Here is a 16,212-nt window from a genome sequence, read left to right as displayed (position 1 = left end):
TTGTTGCCCTAGCTGTAAACATTTTAAAATGTGGAAGCTATGTAAATTATGCTCAAGTCATTAATAAAGTCAGTAAAAAAATCAAAGTAAGGCCTCATTTGGCAAGATAGAGAGATCACTATATATGTATATATCTCAAATATCGGTGCAGTTACTATTGAAGTCACCGACTGAAATCATTCTGAGAGTGGTTAAGGCCTTAACATCTTCATGTATCATCTTAATTTATTGTTTTTCATGTGATAGATTCACGACATCGAGGAAAGCCTGTATAGTCATAAGAATTCGTATTTGTTCTAAAATTATATTTATTGTATCATAAGAATGGGTTTTAAATCTAAACATTATGTTATGGATGGCCATTAAAATTTAGTAATAAATATTGTCTTTAAATCGTAAGGGGTATTAATTGGTTTGGAGAGTCTCCCATTCTCCCTTCCTGGCAAACACTCTCTTCTCCACCCCCCTCACACTCCAGTATCAGCTTAAATGTCACGTCCCTGTCATTCCAATTTGAATGGTGTATCTGTTCTCCTTTTAATTCTCTCATCTTTTTTTTTTTTTTCCTAGTGCTTGACACAATTTGTAGCAGTCATATATATATGTGTCTGTGTATATTTTAACTATCTACTTTACTTATCACATGCCAGGCCTGGCAGAGAAAATGCTTCCATGCCTTTGCTCCACCATAATAGAGTAACACAGATTAGCTGTCGATATATATATATATATATATATATACACACACACACACACACACACACACACACACACACACATATCTAGGCTGATGAAACAAATTTTCTCTGGATCATTAACATTTGGTGCAAAGTCAGTAAGATGTTATTTTTTTAAAGAAAAGTAAGGACAGATATATTCTTTTATATAACATTCAGACTTAAAAAACATATCTTTCGGGCCAGCAAGTGGTGCGATGGTTGAGGTTCTGGACTCTCACATGACTAACTGTGGTTCAAGTCCTGGACCTAATAGCTTGCTTTCTCACTTTCCTTCTCTTTCTCTTCTTTATATCTCTCTGATCAAAGTGAAAAAATAATAGTAATAAATAAATAAAATTAAACTAATTATTTTTAAAAAATTATTCTATGATAAGTTCTACATAAAGATGTGTTTTTCCTACATTCCTAGACAGCTTTTAGTTTAATTTCATCCAGAATTGGAGGGAAGCAGTGCCTATAGGTAGTTGGAGGTTATTTACTTTCTTACCACTTCCAGTCATCGTAAAGGTATGCTTCTCACATTTTCCATTTCATTCCTAACATTTGTTTATGTGGCTGCAATGAGAAACCTTTTTTTTTTCAGGGACTGCTTTTTTTCTGCTCTTGCTGGCTCTTGGTGAGTTTGAGTCTTGGTTGTGTCATGGTCCAGCCCAGTACCCACCAGCTTACCATGGCAGTAGTGAGAACGCACGACTCCCTGGAGGGTGCTGGTGACTTGGGCAGAGTCAGGAGTTGTATTCAAGTGGAAATCAGGTAGGGCCTATCATTGTTGTTGAGTGAATACCTGGAGGCTGTAAAAACCCAGGAGAGGAAACCAGTGGTTTCAATATGGCGGGCTCTTTGTAAGTCTCAGCCAAAGGTCTGTCATGGTGAAGCCTGGACCCCTCGTGGCGACAGCTTCCACACTGGAATTGGAAGTCAGCTTTGCACCATGCAGATGCTGCTCTGTCCAAACACAGTTTGAGAGCTAGTTTAAGTCACATATCATTGTAACTTGCAGCCATGATATTTTCTGCAAGTGTGAACCTCTGAAAGTCCTGCTAAGTCTGTTAAAATTCATTTTATGGGACCAGCAGATGGTGTAATGGTTACGTTGCTGGACTCCCATATCATTGACTGCAGTTTGAATCCTGGACCCAGCGGCTTAAAACTCACACAGGGCGTGTGTATGTGCATGGCCAAAATCCTGAGAGGAAACTAGAGGAGAAGGGATTATGGCGTGGCCATCCCCCCACGGGGTGATTTCTTGCTTTCTGTCTCTCTGTCTCTCCAGTGAGCGCATGTGCCCAATCACAAAAACCTCTCTATAAAAAAATTCATTTTATAAAAAGTTTATTTATTTCTTCTGTAAGAAAGACAGAGAAATACAAAGAGCCAGCACCCTCAACAGGACCTCAATTCTGAATCCACCCCCAAGTCAGCCAGCCCCAGATCATGGTCATGTGCATGCCTGGCATACTCAGGGAGGTCTCTGGATACCTTTCTATGTGTGTCACCTTCACAGAACATCATGTTTTACCTCTGTAATACCATCTAACCCCAGTCTGTTAATATTCTTTAGAAAGATTTTAAAGAAGTTCAGTTCCATATCCCTATCTTGTGTGTAAAAAAACAAAAACAAAAACAAACAAACAAAGACAAGTGCTAGGTAACAGGACCACTAGGTATGATGTTCACAATGTAAATAAAGCCAGTCAAATGGACAAAGTAACTTGATTTGTTTCCAGAATAACTGATCTAGGTATGAGGACGTTGTGTTTTAAAACCTATTTCTCTTTTCCTCCAATGGTGTTAAAACCAGAAAGGGTATGTTTTATCCTACAATTAGGTAGCCAGTTATAGTCAAAGGAAAGCACTCCCCGATCTCTCTGGAGATGTGAGTGGGTACGAGGAGGTGGACATTCAGCGGGGTGGGCTGTAAATTGAAAATACAGTAGGGCTGGCCCTGTAGCCTGTGGTTTAAGGGAGTCAGATCCCACATGACCGACCTCAGTTTGAATCTTGGCCCCATAGGCCAGATGAACATGCCAAGTACAAGTTCATTGTGCCCTAGATCCTGAAAGGACGGAGAAATGAAAGGAGAAGAGATTGTAATGTGAACACATTCCATTGGGGGGTGCTTTCTCCTTCTCTCACTCTCTCTCTCTCTGCCTCTATCCCTGGTAAGTGCATGAGTCTTCTGGTAATTAAGAAATACAAACAGGATAAAATGTAGAGTGTATCTGTGTGGTCAAGCACATGAGTCAGTCAGAAGGTGAGAGATGCGACCCACTAAGATCATTTAGTTATTTTCTTAGTTCATGTATGTGCAAACCTTAGGGAAGGAATGAAGTAAACAGTTGAGTTTCAGAGTCTGGTCAGTGTATTTTACATTTAATGCGGTTGTTTTACTTTGTGGTTAATAAATGAGGGAAACTCTTGTGTTTTTGTTCTTTAGGCATCTTTTGAATCTAATCATTCAGAGTATCGAAGCTTCCAATAAGATAAATTTCACAATTCTGTGCTTGTTATTACATCCAGTATAAGTACAGGAATGACAGATTGACTATTTTTTTCCCCCAGAAATATACATTTACTTGGAAGAGCAAATGCCAGATTTAATAACAGATAAGAATTTGTCATTTTCATTGAATTGCCTTTGCTCCCAGTGTAATTGTGAAGGGAACTCCAGGGTACACAAAAGCCATCCAACAGGCTCTGTGTGCAAAGATCGAATAACCTAGTTTTCCATTTGGCTAATACACTCTATGGTAAGATACTCATAAGATACTCATGGAGAATATAAATAACCGAAAGCAAACTTACAAGTCAGTGTTGCAGAGCTAGATCAGTTGATTGGATGTAAGGAGAATACAAATAACCGAAAGCAAACTTACAAGTCAGCGTTGCAGAGCTAGATCAGTTGATTGGATGTAAACAACTACCAAGGGAGAAGAGTCACTGTACTGTGGCTAGGAAGGAGAATGTTTGACTCAGTAAGTGGAGGGTGTTGGTGATTCTGGCTCAATCAGGAGTATCATTAAAGCTGGAATCAGGGCCAGCAGGTGGCATGGTGCTTAAGGTGCTGGACTCCCACATGGCTGACCATGGTTTGAGTCCCGGACCTGACATCTTGGAAATCATGCTGGGCATGTGTGTGTGTGCATGCCAGAAATTCCAGGAGGAAGATGGAGGAGAAGAGATTGCTGCATGGCTGTCCTCCGTGGGGGGTGATTTTTCACTTTCCTTCTCTGTCTCTCTGGCAAGTGTATGTGCTCAGTGGCAAAATCCTAAAAAAAATAAAAAAATAAAAAAGCTGGAGTCAGTCAGGGCTGACCATCGTTGTGGATGCACAGTAAAACCCAGGGGACAAAATATCACCGGACAGTGATGAGTGTCATCCTGGGGGAGTGTGGAAGGGTGAAAAGGGCATGGGATTGTGTTCAGGGAGGACCAGGCCAGGACACTGCTCTTGTGCTAACTGCTGCATAAAGTATGGAGGGAAATCGCCATGTATTCCACTTGTTACATTGTTCTTCATTTCAAGACCTACAATGATACCCCCTTCAAAAAAAAAAAATCAGAGTGTTTTTTGTTTGTTTGTTTTAGAGAGGCCTTGCCAATTATTTAGAATGAATTTATAAGACAATGTAAGTATTGGAAAGCTGTTTTTATAAAATGGAACCGAGCAGGATATGTCTCCCATAAACAATCCTGATGTTTGAAATACCAGATGTATTTCCCCTGAGATGTTCACCAGCTCCCTCTAGTGGTACAAGATACTTACCTCTGACAAAGACTATCACTCTATATAGCTGGATTACATGAGCCATCTCCAAAGTGCTTTATCTTTTTTCGAGTTTTTGCTATAAGGTGTGTGTGCTTGCAAGCAAGAGATAGAGAGAGCAAGAACAAGAGAAAGTGAGAAATCATCCCCAGGGTGGATGGCCATGCACAATCCCTTCTCCTCCATTATCTTCTTGGGATTTTGGGCATGCATGCACTTGCCCGTGTTGATTTTCAAGCCACTGGGTCCAGGACTCGAACCACAGAGTTGGCCATGTGGGATCCTGCTTCTTAACTTCCACACCAACTGCTGGCTCATAATTTATTTTTAATAACAGTTTCTGCAAGATAGAGCTTTAGATACATAAAGGTGCATAATGAGACCATTGGAAGAAAACAGAATATTCTAAGAATGGTAATGCTGGAGAGATACTCTAAGAACCAAATGATTTCCTTTTGCTTTTGAATTCTATGGATCCTTTCCTGGCTAGCGGATCAAAGAGGGTGTGATATGTGAGTAGCTAGTTTTTTTGTTTTGTTTTGTTTTGTTTTTGTAGGAAACTTGTATCTATATTCTAATTAGAGTGAATATTGCTGATAGTTTCTCTGCTGAATAAATCGTGGGATTAAAATTTTTTTTAATGACATTAAATAGACCCAGGACATTTGAGAAAATATACTTCCTATAAATGAATTTTTTAATCAATGAAATATAGAGATTTATGGAAAAAAGTAAAAACCATGCTCTTTTATTTGGGATAATTCCCTTAGGAAAATCTGTATTCGAATTCTGGGGCCTAGAACTCATTTTCTAAATGAGGGCGACCTTAAGACATTTGTGGTCTCAATTTCTAATTGATCGTAGATTATAGGACTGCAGAAATGGAAACTGACATTTAAAAATCTTGATATTTCAGTGCATAATTCTAGTTAATAGGATTTGAGTTCATGCCTAATTGCATTCATGATCAATGTTCAAGTAGAGCTTTTTTTTCCTTCCAACTTTTATGCCTAATTAAGCTTTATAGAGGGGGATGGATATCAGACTTAAACTTTGCTACCATTCATTCTTAAGGTAGCTTTTACTTGATCTGTTTCAAAATAAAATGTATTAGTTTTAAACTTAAAGATAATCATGCTGTTTAATTTATTCTGTATTTTCTTTCATGACAGATTAAATACAGAGAAAAATTTGATAATGAAATGAAGGATAAGAAGCATCATTACAATCCTCTTGAAAGTGCTTCTTTTAGACAAAATCAACTTGCTGCTACCCTGGCGAGTAATGTAAGTTGTCATCGATAGAAAATTATTTTCAGTATCTTTTGATTCTTGTTTTCTTGAAATTGACTGTGTCATAATTACTGATATTTAATCAAGATCGTGTGATTTTCAAATAATTTGTATTTGAAAACACTGAAGCGTATTTTTCTTAAAAAATTCATTTTTGAGAAAACTGTATTATTGTACTATTACAGGTCATGGTTACTGATCAGTTAATATGTAGGAATAATATTACAAATTTAATTTTTGATTGAGAATAAAAATAGATTACAGAATTTTGCAGAAAAAAAGCGTATTATTACAAAGCAGTGGTTAGGGTCATAGTTAACTCACCTAATTATGCCCACAACATTGGGCTTATTGTAAAGTATTGCAGTAGAACCTCCCTTATCAATGAGGGTTTCAAGACCCCTGGTAGATTCCTGAAACTGTGGGTAATACCAAGCCCTATACATATATACCATGATTTTAAATTTTTTAAAGTGCATACCTATAATGAAAATTTATTTCTAAATTAGGCACAGATTAACAACATCTAATAATAAAATAGGACAGTTGTAACAACACACTGTAAGTTATATGAATGGTTCTTTTTCTCTAAATGTCTTATGCTATACTCACCTGTTTACCCAATGCGAGGGACATTGGAGAACGGAAACCTGAAACCGTGGAACGCAAAGCCGCAGATAAGAGGGGAGGCCACTGTAACTGCACACGGTGGTTTACCATAAAGACATGCTCAGAAATTGTACTTTAATGACTTAGAGTTTCCTTCTTTTAAAAACATTTTTTCCTTTATTCATGATAAAGCCTGTGTACACACCTGAGAGAGAAGGGGGGGGAGAGAGAGAGAGAGAGAGAGAGAGTTAGAGACAGACTTCACTGGAAATAAAGAATAATTTTTCTTATTTGATCATTTTTTCTTTTTTGGTGTATATATAAATACACAGGAAATAGAAATGAAATGTACTTAAAGGACCTAGAGCATAGTGGTTCAGAGTTTAGAATCAGGTTGTCTTGATTTGAATCTTGTTCTATCACTTCTTTTTGTTTAAATTTTTTATTATTATTATTATTAAATTTGACCAGAGAGAGACACAAAGAGTGAGAGAAAGGGAAAGTGAAAAAGCAGGCCTCCAGATCCGGGACTCAAACCATAGTCAGCCATGTGGGAGTCCAGCACCTTAACAACCACGCCACCTGCCAGCCCGCCATCACTTCTTATTATGCCTTTATCTTTCCATGCTTCAGTTTCTTCATCCATATTATGGGGATACTTAAAATGGCTATCTGCTAGGATAATTAAAGGCATTAAAACTTAGTACATGTAAAGTGCTTAGAAAAGTGTCTGGCATGTACTAAGTGTTCAGTATGTTTGCTGTTATTAATATTTCATTATTATTGGTACTATTGTGTTTTCAAAGCAGTTGCTAAAAAGCAACTCTGTGGCAGTAGGATGATAGATACCTTCAAGCCTTAAAATTACCACAAATCATAAATACTGTAATAATTTCTAAATAATTAAGTTCTGGGACCAGTGGATGATGTAATGGTTAAGTTGCTAGACCCACACATGGCCTAAAGTAATTTGCATCTTGGACCCGAAGGATGCTGGGTATATGTGGACATGTGTATCCAAAATCCTGAGAGGAGAATGGAAGAGAAGAGATTATGGTGTGGCTGTTCCCCCTGGGGGGAGGGGGTGATTTCTTGCTTTCTGTTTCTCTGTCTCTCCAGCAAGTGTACACACCCTATAGCAAAAATCTCTCTTAAAAAAAAAAAAAAAGGAATAAAGTTACCATTCTTTTTATCTTTGGAAAGCAGAGTTTCTGTTAAAAATCACACAGACATGTGATTTAACAGTTCTGTTAAAATGTGCTCTCCTCACATCACCCTTTCTAAATATGTACACAGTAAAAGGGATTATCAAAATATTTTCAAAATCATAGAAATAACCTGTTTTTTTTTTTCTCTTTACTCATCCAGTAGTAAATGAGCACCATCTAGTGGCTGCCTATAAATTCGTCTGTCGGTTTACCACCAAACAGTACCCATCTGATGTATTTAAAAAAATAATGGCAATGCAAGCACATACTGCTTTCTTCTCCTAGACGGTATTTTGTTCCATGTTATTTTCATAGGTGAAGTACAAGAAAGACGTTCAAACTATGCACGATCCAGTTGCAGATCTCCCAAATTTGTTGTTTTTAGACCATGCTTTGAAAGCCAGCAAAATGCTCAGTGGAGTAAGTGGGTGTTTGATGGCGACTGCCAGGTGGCTCTGAGCAGCCACCATGTGCCTGTGGTGTTTATGAGCTCACTGCTTCCTTGGGCGTGCCTGGGGGTCACCGCTCCCCCACGACTAACTCACTGAAGAGCAGTGGGCCTTGCATGAACCTCACAGAGCTGTCGCTTGACAAGGGGGATTCCCACCAGCTCTGTAGTATCCACACAAGGTGTTGGTGTCAGTGTTGTGTTCTGTCTCCCCTCTCCCCCTTCATCCCGGTGTTAGGGTGAGCCACTTACACGCTCACGAGTTGGGGATCTTTGATTTTAGGCAGGCCACACCAGAGTGTCTGGTTTTTGTTTTGTTTGTTTGTTTTGTATGCCTTCAGCAGAATAAAGATGGTCTTAGTCTGAATTGTATTTTCCTTGAAAATAAATTCCAAAGGCATGTATGTTTCATTAAAACTATACTTTTGGTCTTGGGATGGCTTCCATGTTCTCTGTCAAGGCAGTTAGGAGGAGAGGGTGAGTTTTCACACTCTGAGAAAAATATTTATTCAGTGCCTAGGTGGTCAGTCCCTCAGAAGTCTTGCCTCCTGGGTGCTGGGTTGACTGCCCAGTGTCTGGACCCTAACTTTGCTGGTTCTCACAACTCATGACCCCGGGCCACGTGTGGCCCCATTTCATACATCTCCATATGCACTATGGTGATAAAGAATTCTAGCATGACCTCAAATTAGTTCCATGCCTATTTTAATAATCACTCACTCACTCACTCACCAAAATCATCCTTCTTTATCGAATATCTGCTTTGAGCCAGGCACAAATCAGATGGAGAAATATATGTTGGGCAAGGCTTGAGAAAATGCGAGAATGTTCGTCTTTGGTAGACGTGTCCACAGTCGTGATGTAGAAATCTGTATTCAAAACTTAGTGCCCAAACTGTTAATTAATGAGCTACAGCTCCGTTCACTATCGAAGAGATCCATTTTTGGATTTGATACATTATACTTTTGTTTGTGACTTTTGTAAGCCCCTTTCTTCCACATTGCTCTGACTGTCATCTTTCTCGAAATGTATTACATATAAATATGGGGTCACTGGAAAAATTGTGACGAATTTGTCTTTGCAAAAATGCATCATGACTTTTCAATGACCCAATAATTCATACTTGCAAATTAAAATGTCTTCTTCTTCTTTTCTTCCTCCTCCTTTTCTCTCCTTTTCCTTTTCTTCTCTTTGCCCTCCACTTCCCCTTCCTTTTCCTCTTCCTACCCCCCCCCGCCCCCCCCCCGCCCCCCCCAGAAGGATTGGTCTTTAGGTGAAAAGCAGTACGCCATTCTTTCCAGGCGGTTGAGCAAGGAAGGGGTTAGAGGAATATTGATAGGCCCAGAAGTAGCGCGCAGTGTCAGGACAGTTAAATCACGTGGTCCTACCATTTGAACGCTTATTCCTGCAGCTCTGCTGACGGTCAGCTATCCCTTCTCCAGGACCCGTACACAGGCTTCCATTGATGGCGTTCTCTTCTCAGAGCCCTGCCTTTTCTTTACATTCTGTCTTTGGCTTCCCGTTTTGATCACTGCAGTGGTGTGTGCCTTCGACTATTTCCCATTCCTACTCGGGTACCTTTTTTAGGGACATGCAGATTCAGGTGTAATAAGCACGTAACAATATCATGGTGGAAATTTTAAAAATGTGTAGCTGGAGGAAGACGTACCACTCATAGGCAATTTTATTTTTAAAAGAATGTTGCCCTTTATTTTATAATGGTGAAAAAAATCACAGTTAGTATAAATTGTTTCTCTTCAACAGAGAAATATGTAAGTTATATATTACACGTATGTATCCTTTATGAAGTTAAAATCTTCATTCCACAGGTGCTTTTGCCTAGATCTCAGATATATTTCTTTTTCTGATAGAATAATCGTGACTGAATCGTTATTTCATGAGAGAGAAGATTTAAGACTTAAAACATTCCTGCATCACTCCAAGGTCCCTATTTGTTAAATTTGTACAATAATACAACTTTATTGTACACTAAAATAGCCATTCACATTTTAATAGAAAGAGCATTGCCATTTTGTTGATTTATAAAGACAACTCAATTTTATTATAAGATTAAATAAGAGGTGACTTTGTAAACAGATACTCTGTCAAAATTAGCTATGAATTATTAATTTTTATTATTTATTTTTTTTTTAGGTTTTCACCACAGGGCATGTGTGCTGATCAGAGAGACAGAGAGAGAGGGAGAGTGAGAATTCACACCCCAGGGACAGGCCATGCTGCAGTCCCTTCTCTGATATTCTCTGGTTGGGATTTTTGTGTTCTGAATGATTTTCAAATCCTAGGTCTGGGACTCGAGCCATGGTTGGCTGTGTGGGAACCCAGTGCCTTACCTACACCATGCCACCCACAAATTGTTTTTGTTTAAAGACCTCCAAATGTCTTTGTTATATATCACAATTCTTTTTATTTTAGCATGTATTGCGTGTAGTGAAACGAACGCCTTCTAAATGTGTACGGCCATGCTAATTAAGTTTTCTAGGGGACAGTCCCCCCCGGAAAATAGAACTCTTGTTGTTTCCAGAATCCTTTATAACTTTACATAAATTTTAAAATATATATTTTATGTTACTCTGTAGAGCTCCCACTAGGAGGCAACAGAGACTGATAAGCCAAGTATTAGAAATTTCTTTTACAGATCTTCATTTGAATTGGATTATTTTGTTTGTTTTTCTAAACAGTAGTTTCTGAAATTCTCTGGACTACAGTAGAGAATTGTGCTGGGAACAATATTTATTGACCTTTTGTCAGTGTAAATCCATTATTTCAGGGATAATATCCTGGGCTTTATTAGCTATGGATTTTAACTCAGTAGTGCAATATGTTCTAGCTTGTCACATTCAAGTCATGATTATTTTTATAAATACAAGAGATCTTCACAGTTTATAGAAATGCCCGTTATTAAGAGACTAAGCTTGCATTTCAGATTCTTTTGTAGTAAAATTAACTTGTACTTCAATTTTCGATGAACTTTTTGAAGTTTTTGATTTGAAATTATAAAATAATCAAAATATAAAGTTGCTAAGTATCTTACTATCTTTAGAAAGTATCTTTTTTTAAAAAATTAGTCAAGAGGCCAAAATTTAGAGCTTGTTCTCTTTGGTGAAATGTACGAGGTAAGCATTTTTGTGACCATCTTGGGGCACTTTTCAGCCTCATTTTATGCTGGTTAAAGTTTGGAGGTACACAGGGCCGACAGGTGGCATGGTGGTTAAGGGCGCTGGTCTCCCACAGGGCCAACCATGGTTCGAATCCCAGATCTGGCAGCTTGATTTCTCACTTTCCCTCTCTCTCACTCTGTGCCCTCTCTGGTGGAATAAGAATAAATAAATAAATAAATAAATAAATAACATTAAAATAAAATAATGCTTCTTGAAAAAAAAAGAGAGTTTGGGGTGCACATGCTAGTTCCTTGTTCACTGGGAACTCTTGAGGCCAGGCCTCCTCTGTCCCCTCATGGGACAGCAGCTCCCATGAGACAGGTCCTTTAGGCTTCTGTTCTTTCATCCCAGGCATGGAGCTTTCTTCTCCTTTGACTGTCAGGTTCCTGGAGCATCTCCTGAGATCCGAATGGAAATGTCTTTCAGGCCAGCTCCTCCTTGCTCCCTTTCAAGTGCTGAAAATGACTTTCTCCACTCAGTACAAATTGTCATTTTTACTGAAACTCATTTTAGCTTCTTCAGTCTCTGTCGCTTTGAGTCTTTGAGAGTGACTGTTTACTTCTAAACGTCTCTTCCAAACAGGGCAAAATAACCACGTGTCCCATCTTCTGTGACAGAGCCCACAGCAGTTTTTGACGTCTTGCTTCCTGGTGTAGTTAAGAGTCCTGCCGTTGCCAGACAGAGCATTCCTATTCCTCTGGCCTCTTCCAGATTCTCCTTTTTGGTATTTTTCAATAGTGGCCTTCATCTAACTTCCTCACTTTAAAAACGCAGCTGACTGTACCCACTTTCTTCAGTTTCTCTTCCAGGTACCTCCTACCCTTTCCATTAAAAGAAAATGAGTTCAATGACTTTCTCACTCTCCTCTTCCTGGGCCCTGCCTGCGTTCTCCATGGCTGGGCGGTTGTGTGCAGCTCTTTGGCCCTTGACTCCATCTCGCCTGTTCACACTGCCGCTCCTCGGTGCCGTGGAGATCCTTTACGTGTACTTACGGCTGGCTGGTCTCTGCATCTCTCGAGTGTTTCTGTGCCGTTCACGTGGATGACAAGAGCCGGTCTGGCGTTGTCTGTGTGTCTGTGTCGGAATCTCTTACATGCCGGCCAGCTGCAGATGGGGGCCGGAGAAGAGCTTCTAGCTCTCGGGGGCTTGTAGTGTTTAGTTTGCATTCCTGGGATTAATGGCTCTAACCAGTCTCTTGTATTCTCCATCTGTTTTCATGTTTGTATTTTAGCGAGAATATAAGAAGCTCTTTGAGGAAAACAAAGGGATGTATCATTTTGATGCAGACGCTGCAGAACACCTGCACCATAAAGGCAATGCCACCCTCCAGAGCCAGGTACGCCCTCATCGGGCACCCCCCACCCCTGCCCGTGTGCCCTCTGCTCACTGCTGTGTGCCTGGACTGAGAACCTGTGGATGCTGGGAAGAACAGGTCCTGGGAATGTTGATCTTGCTTCGGAACATCTCAAACACTGTGTCCTCTTTAAAAGGTTTCCTTCCTTCCTTCCTAACCTCCTTCCTCCCTAACTTCCTTTTCTCCTTCTTTTCCTCCCTCCCTTGCTTCCTTCCTTCCGAGAGATCCTTCCGAGAGAAAGCTGCCCAGCACGTCCAGGTCAGCTGGGGAGTGGATATTTGCTATGGCCCAGGACAGACTGAGCAGGTGTTGCTGCCGCACCACCAAGCTGGCACAGCTGCTGCTCTCTTTATTTATTAGTTAGGGGAGCCTGAGCCACGTTCCGTTGTAAAGGTGTCTCATAATACAGCAGTTACTGGGGCCGTCAGGTAGCATGGTGGTTAGGGCATGGGACTTCCACATGGCCGACTGAGGTTTGAATTCCAGACGTGGCAGGTTGAAACCCACACCAGGCACATGTGCACGCATGCCCAAAATCCCGAGAAGAGAGGGGAGGGAGGGGATTGCGACGTGGCCGTCCCCCTCCCCAGGGAGTGATTTCTCACATTCCCTCTGTCTGTATCTGTCTGTCTCCTCTCTGGTGAGCACATGTGCCCTGTGACAAAAATTTACAATAAAATACATAAAAAGAAAACAGTTAGTTAACATAATTAAAGCTCACTATATAGGAATTAATGCAAGTATGGTAAGATGTCATGAAGATTTGAATTTTTATGGTGTATTGGTTTGCCATTTCAAGCTGCAAAATTAACTTTCCAAGTGCAGGGTTTGTTACAATTTCTTAGTTCAATTTTAAGTGTTATTTTATTTATTTATTTATTTATTTATTTATTTATTTATTTATTTATTTATTTTGAGAGAGAGATTTTTGCTATAGGGCACGTGCGCTCACCAGAAAGACAGAGAGAGACAGAGAGACAGAAAGTGAGAAATCACCCCCCAAGGTGGGATGGCCATGTTGCAATCCCTTCTCCTCCATTCTCCTCTCGGGATCTTGGGCACGCATGCACACAGATGTGCCCAGTGTGAGGTTTAAGCCACCGGGTCTGGGACTCGAATCACAGTTGACTACATGAAAGTCCAGCAACATAGCCATTATGCTAACTGCTGGTCCCTCAATTTTAAGTGTTATTAAAAAGGGAAAACAGTCTTACCAGTGTATTCTAAAGTACTGTTTATGAGGGCCAGGAAATGACGTACTGATTATGTTGCTGTACTCCCACATGGATGACTGCGGTTCAAGTCCTGGACCCCATGGCTTGAAAATCATACTGGATGTATGTGCACGCATGCCCAAGATCTCAGGAGGAGAACAGAGGACAAGGAATTGCAGGGTGGCCATCCCCACTGGGGGAGTGATTTCTCACTTTCCTTCTCACTGTCTCTGATTCTCTCTCTTTTCAGTGAATGCATGTACCCTATGGCAAAAACCTTTAAAATATACATAAATAAATAAAGTACCATTTCCTCCAACTACTGAAATTCTATGTACTTTCTAAAATAAACTTTTAAATGTCTTCATCTCAGTACTCTTTAAGGTTGAAACAGGTATCTTTTATTAAAAATTATTTTTCTGTGGGGCCAGCAGGTGGTGTGGTGGTTAAGGTGCTGATTCCCATATGGCCAACTGCAGTTTGAGTCCTGGATCCAGTGGTTTGAAAATCACACTGGGCACATATGCATGCATGCCCAAACTCTCAGGAGGAGAGTAAAGGAGGGATTGCAGTGTGGCCATACTCCCTGGGGTGATTTCTCACTTTCCCTCTTATTCTGTTTGTTTGTTTAGTGAGTGCACACATCCTATGGCAAAAACAAAAACAAACTAACAAATTGTTTTTCTCAGTTTAAATGATTGCAAAAGATGTTGTTTCCAGCATCTGTTAACTGCAGTTGGCTATGTGGGAGTCAGCTCCTGTTAACATTTTACACTACTCTTTTTTTTTTTTTTTTGGAGAGGTTTTTGCTATAGGGCACATGTGTTCGACAGACAGACAGAGAGAGACATAGAGACAGAAAGTGAGAAATCACCCCCCAGGGGAGATGGCCACGCCACAATCCCTTCTCCTCCATTCTCCTCTCAGGATCTTGGGTACGCACACACACGCGCCTGGCGTGAGTTTTAAGCCACCGGGTTTGGGACTCGAACCACGGTCGACTACATGGGAGTCCAGCGACATAGCCATTACGCTAACTGCTGGTTCCCACACTACTCTTTTAAATGTATTCTGTAAAACAAATTTCATACCCAGCTTAATTTATCTTAAAAATAAATAAGCATCCCTTTAAGGTTTAGAAATGTTCTCTCTCTCTCTCTTTTTAAATTCTTATTTTCATTTGTTTTCCCCACAAAGTGGTATTCTAAAGTGGTATGGTATTGCTGTGGTTTAGGTGTCCCCTCTGCCTTAATCATGTATTGAGATTTGGGTAAAGATGGTGAAAAGAGATGAATAAAGAGGGTGCCAACTTATTCAGACTATGGTGTTGAAAGGTGGAACCTTGGGGAAGAGATTAGGATTCAGATCACTAGAGTGGGGCCCCCATGATCAAGGCCCGGTAGATTCAGAAGGAGCGGGAATGAGACAGGCGAACACAGCCCGTTCTGCTCATACTCCTGCCCTCCACCGTGGTGTGATACGGTCTCCCCAGATGTGGCGTCTGGACCTTGGAGCTCCAAACTTTGAGCTGAATAAACCTCTGTTCCCTTTCATCACCTAGTTTTAGGCATTTTCTGTCATTAGCAACAAAATAAACTAGAACAGATATTATCCTTGTAACACTTTAGTTGCATATTCTAGCATACTACTTGCAATAAAAGTAGATACAGGTAGGTATAAATAGATTTAAAAACAGGTCTTAAAAATAGACATACCTTTAAAAATGTGTTACTTTCCTGTCACCACTAAGTTGTATTGGAAGTTTTCTTTTGAGCTGAAGTATCACAGACATCATCATTATTATAAACTAAGAAATAATTTAATTTTTTTGCAGAAGTTTTTGCTATAGGGCACGTGTGCTCATTGGAAAGAGAGAGAGACAGACAGAAAGCAAGAAATCACCCCCCAGGGGGGATGGTCACACTGTAGTCCCTTCTCCTCCATTCTCCTCTTGGGATCTTGGGCACACACGCAACACGCTCCCAGCGTGAATTTAAGCTACCAGGTCCGGGACTTGAACCGTGGTTGACTACGTGTGAGTTCAGCGATATAGCCATTACACTCACTGCTGGTCCCAAGAAATAATGTCTTAAGTCTTAAGTATAAGAGTTTTGATAAAAATACATTTCTGAATGAAGTGAATTGTGATCAGACCTTTTCTGTGAATTTAATTTTAAAAGATACATTGCTTAAATCATCTGCCACTATAATAACTTGCATGTAATTTTAGTTTTTGTTATTAGGAGATAAAAACTATCCATCATTTTATTTATTTATTTATTTATTTTGAGAGGTTTATACTATAGGGCGCGTGCGTTTGTCAGAAAGACACTGGGTGTATTTTTCAAGTCACTGGGTCTGGGATTCAAATGGCGTCGTCAGCCATGTAGGATCCAGCCATC

The 16,212-nt window shown here is 40.0% G+C and overlaps 1 protein-coding gene across 11 annotated transcripts in view; it reads left to right on the top strand.

Annotated features, from left to right (window-relative positions):
• NEBL (nebulette) overlaps nucleotides 1–16,212 on the top strand; it is a 460,558-nt gene that overhangs the window by 361,870 nt on the left and 82,476 nt on the right. For 7 of the 11 annotated variants that reach the window (XM_027776713.1, XM_006141613.3, XM_027776724.1 and 4 more), the window contains exons 8-10: nucleotides 5,679–5,792; nucleotides 7,931–8,035; nucleotides 12,474–12,578. The exons of 1 other annotated variant lie outside the window; for it this stretch is intronic. In XM_027776713.1, the coding sequence (XP_027632514.1) occupies nucleotides 5,679–5,792; nucleotides 7,931–8,035; nucleotides 12,474–12,578 (324 nt within the window). The remainder of the gene's footprint in view (nucleotides 1–5,678; nucleotides 5,793–7,930; nucleotides 8,036–12,473; nucleotides 12,579–16,212) is intronic. 3 more of the 11 variants (XM_027776732.1, XM_027776720.1, XM_027776717.1) reach the window with 1 other exon arrangement.

This window comes from Tupaia chinensis, unplaced genomic scaffold (assembly GCF_000334495.1).
Source record: "Tupaia chinensis unplaced genomic scaffold, TupChi_1.0 Scaffold000060_1, whole genome shotgun sequence".
In the NCBI taxonomy this organism is placed as follows: Eukaryota; Metazoa; Chordata; class Mammalia; order Scandentia; family Tupaiidae; genus Tupaia; species Tupaia belangeri.
Note: the sequence above shows the minus strand (reverse complement) of the source record. Positions and strands in the feature narration are given on the sequence as shown.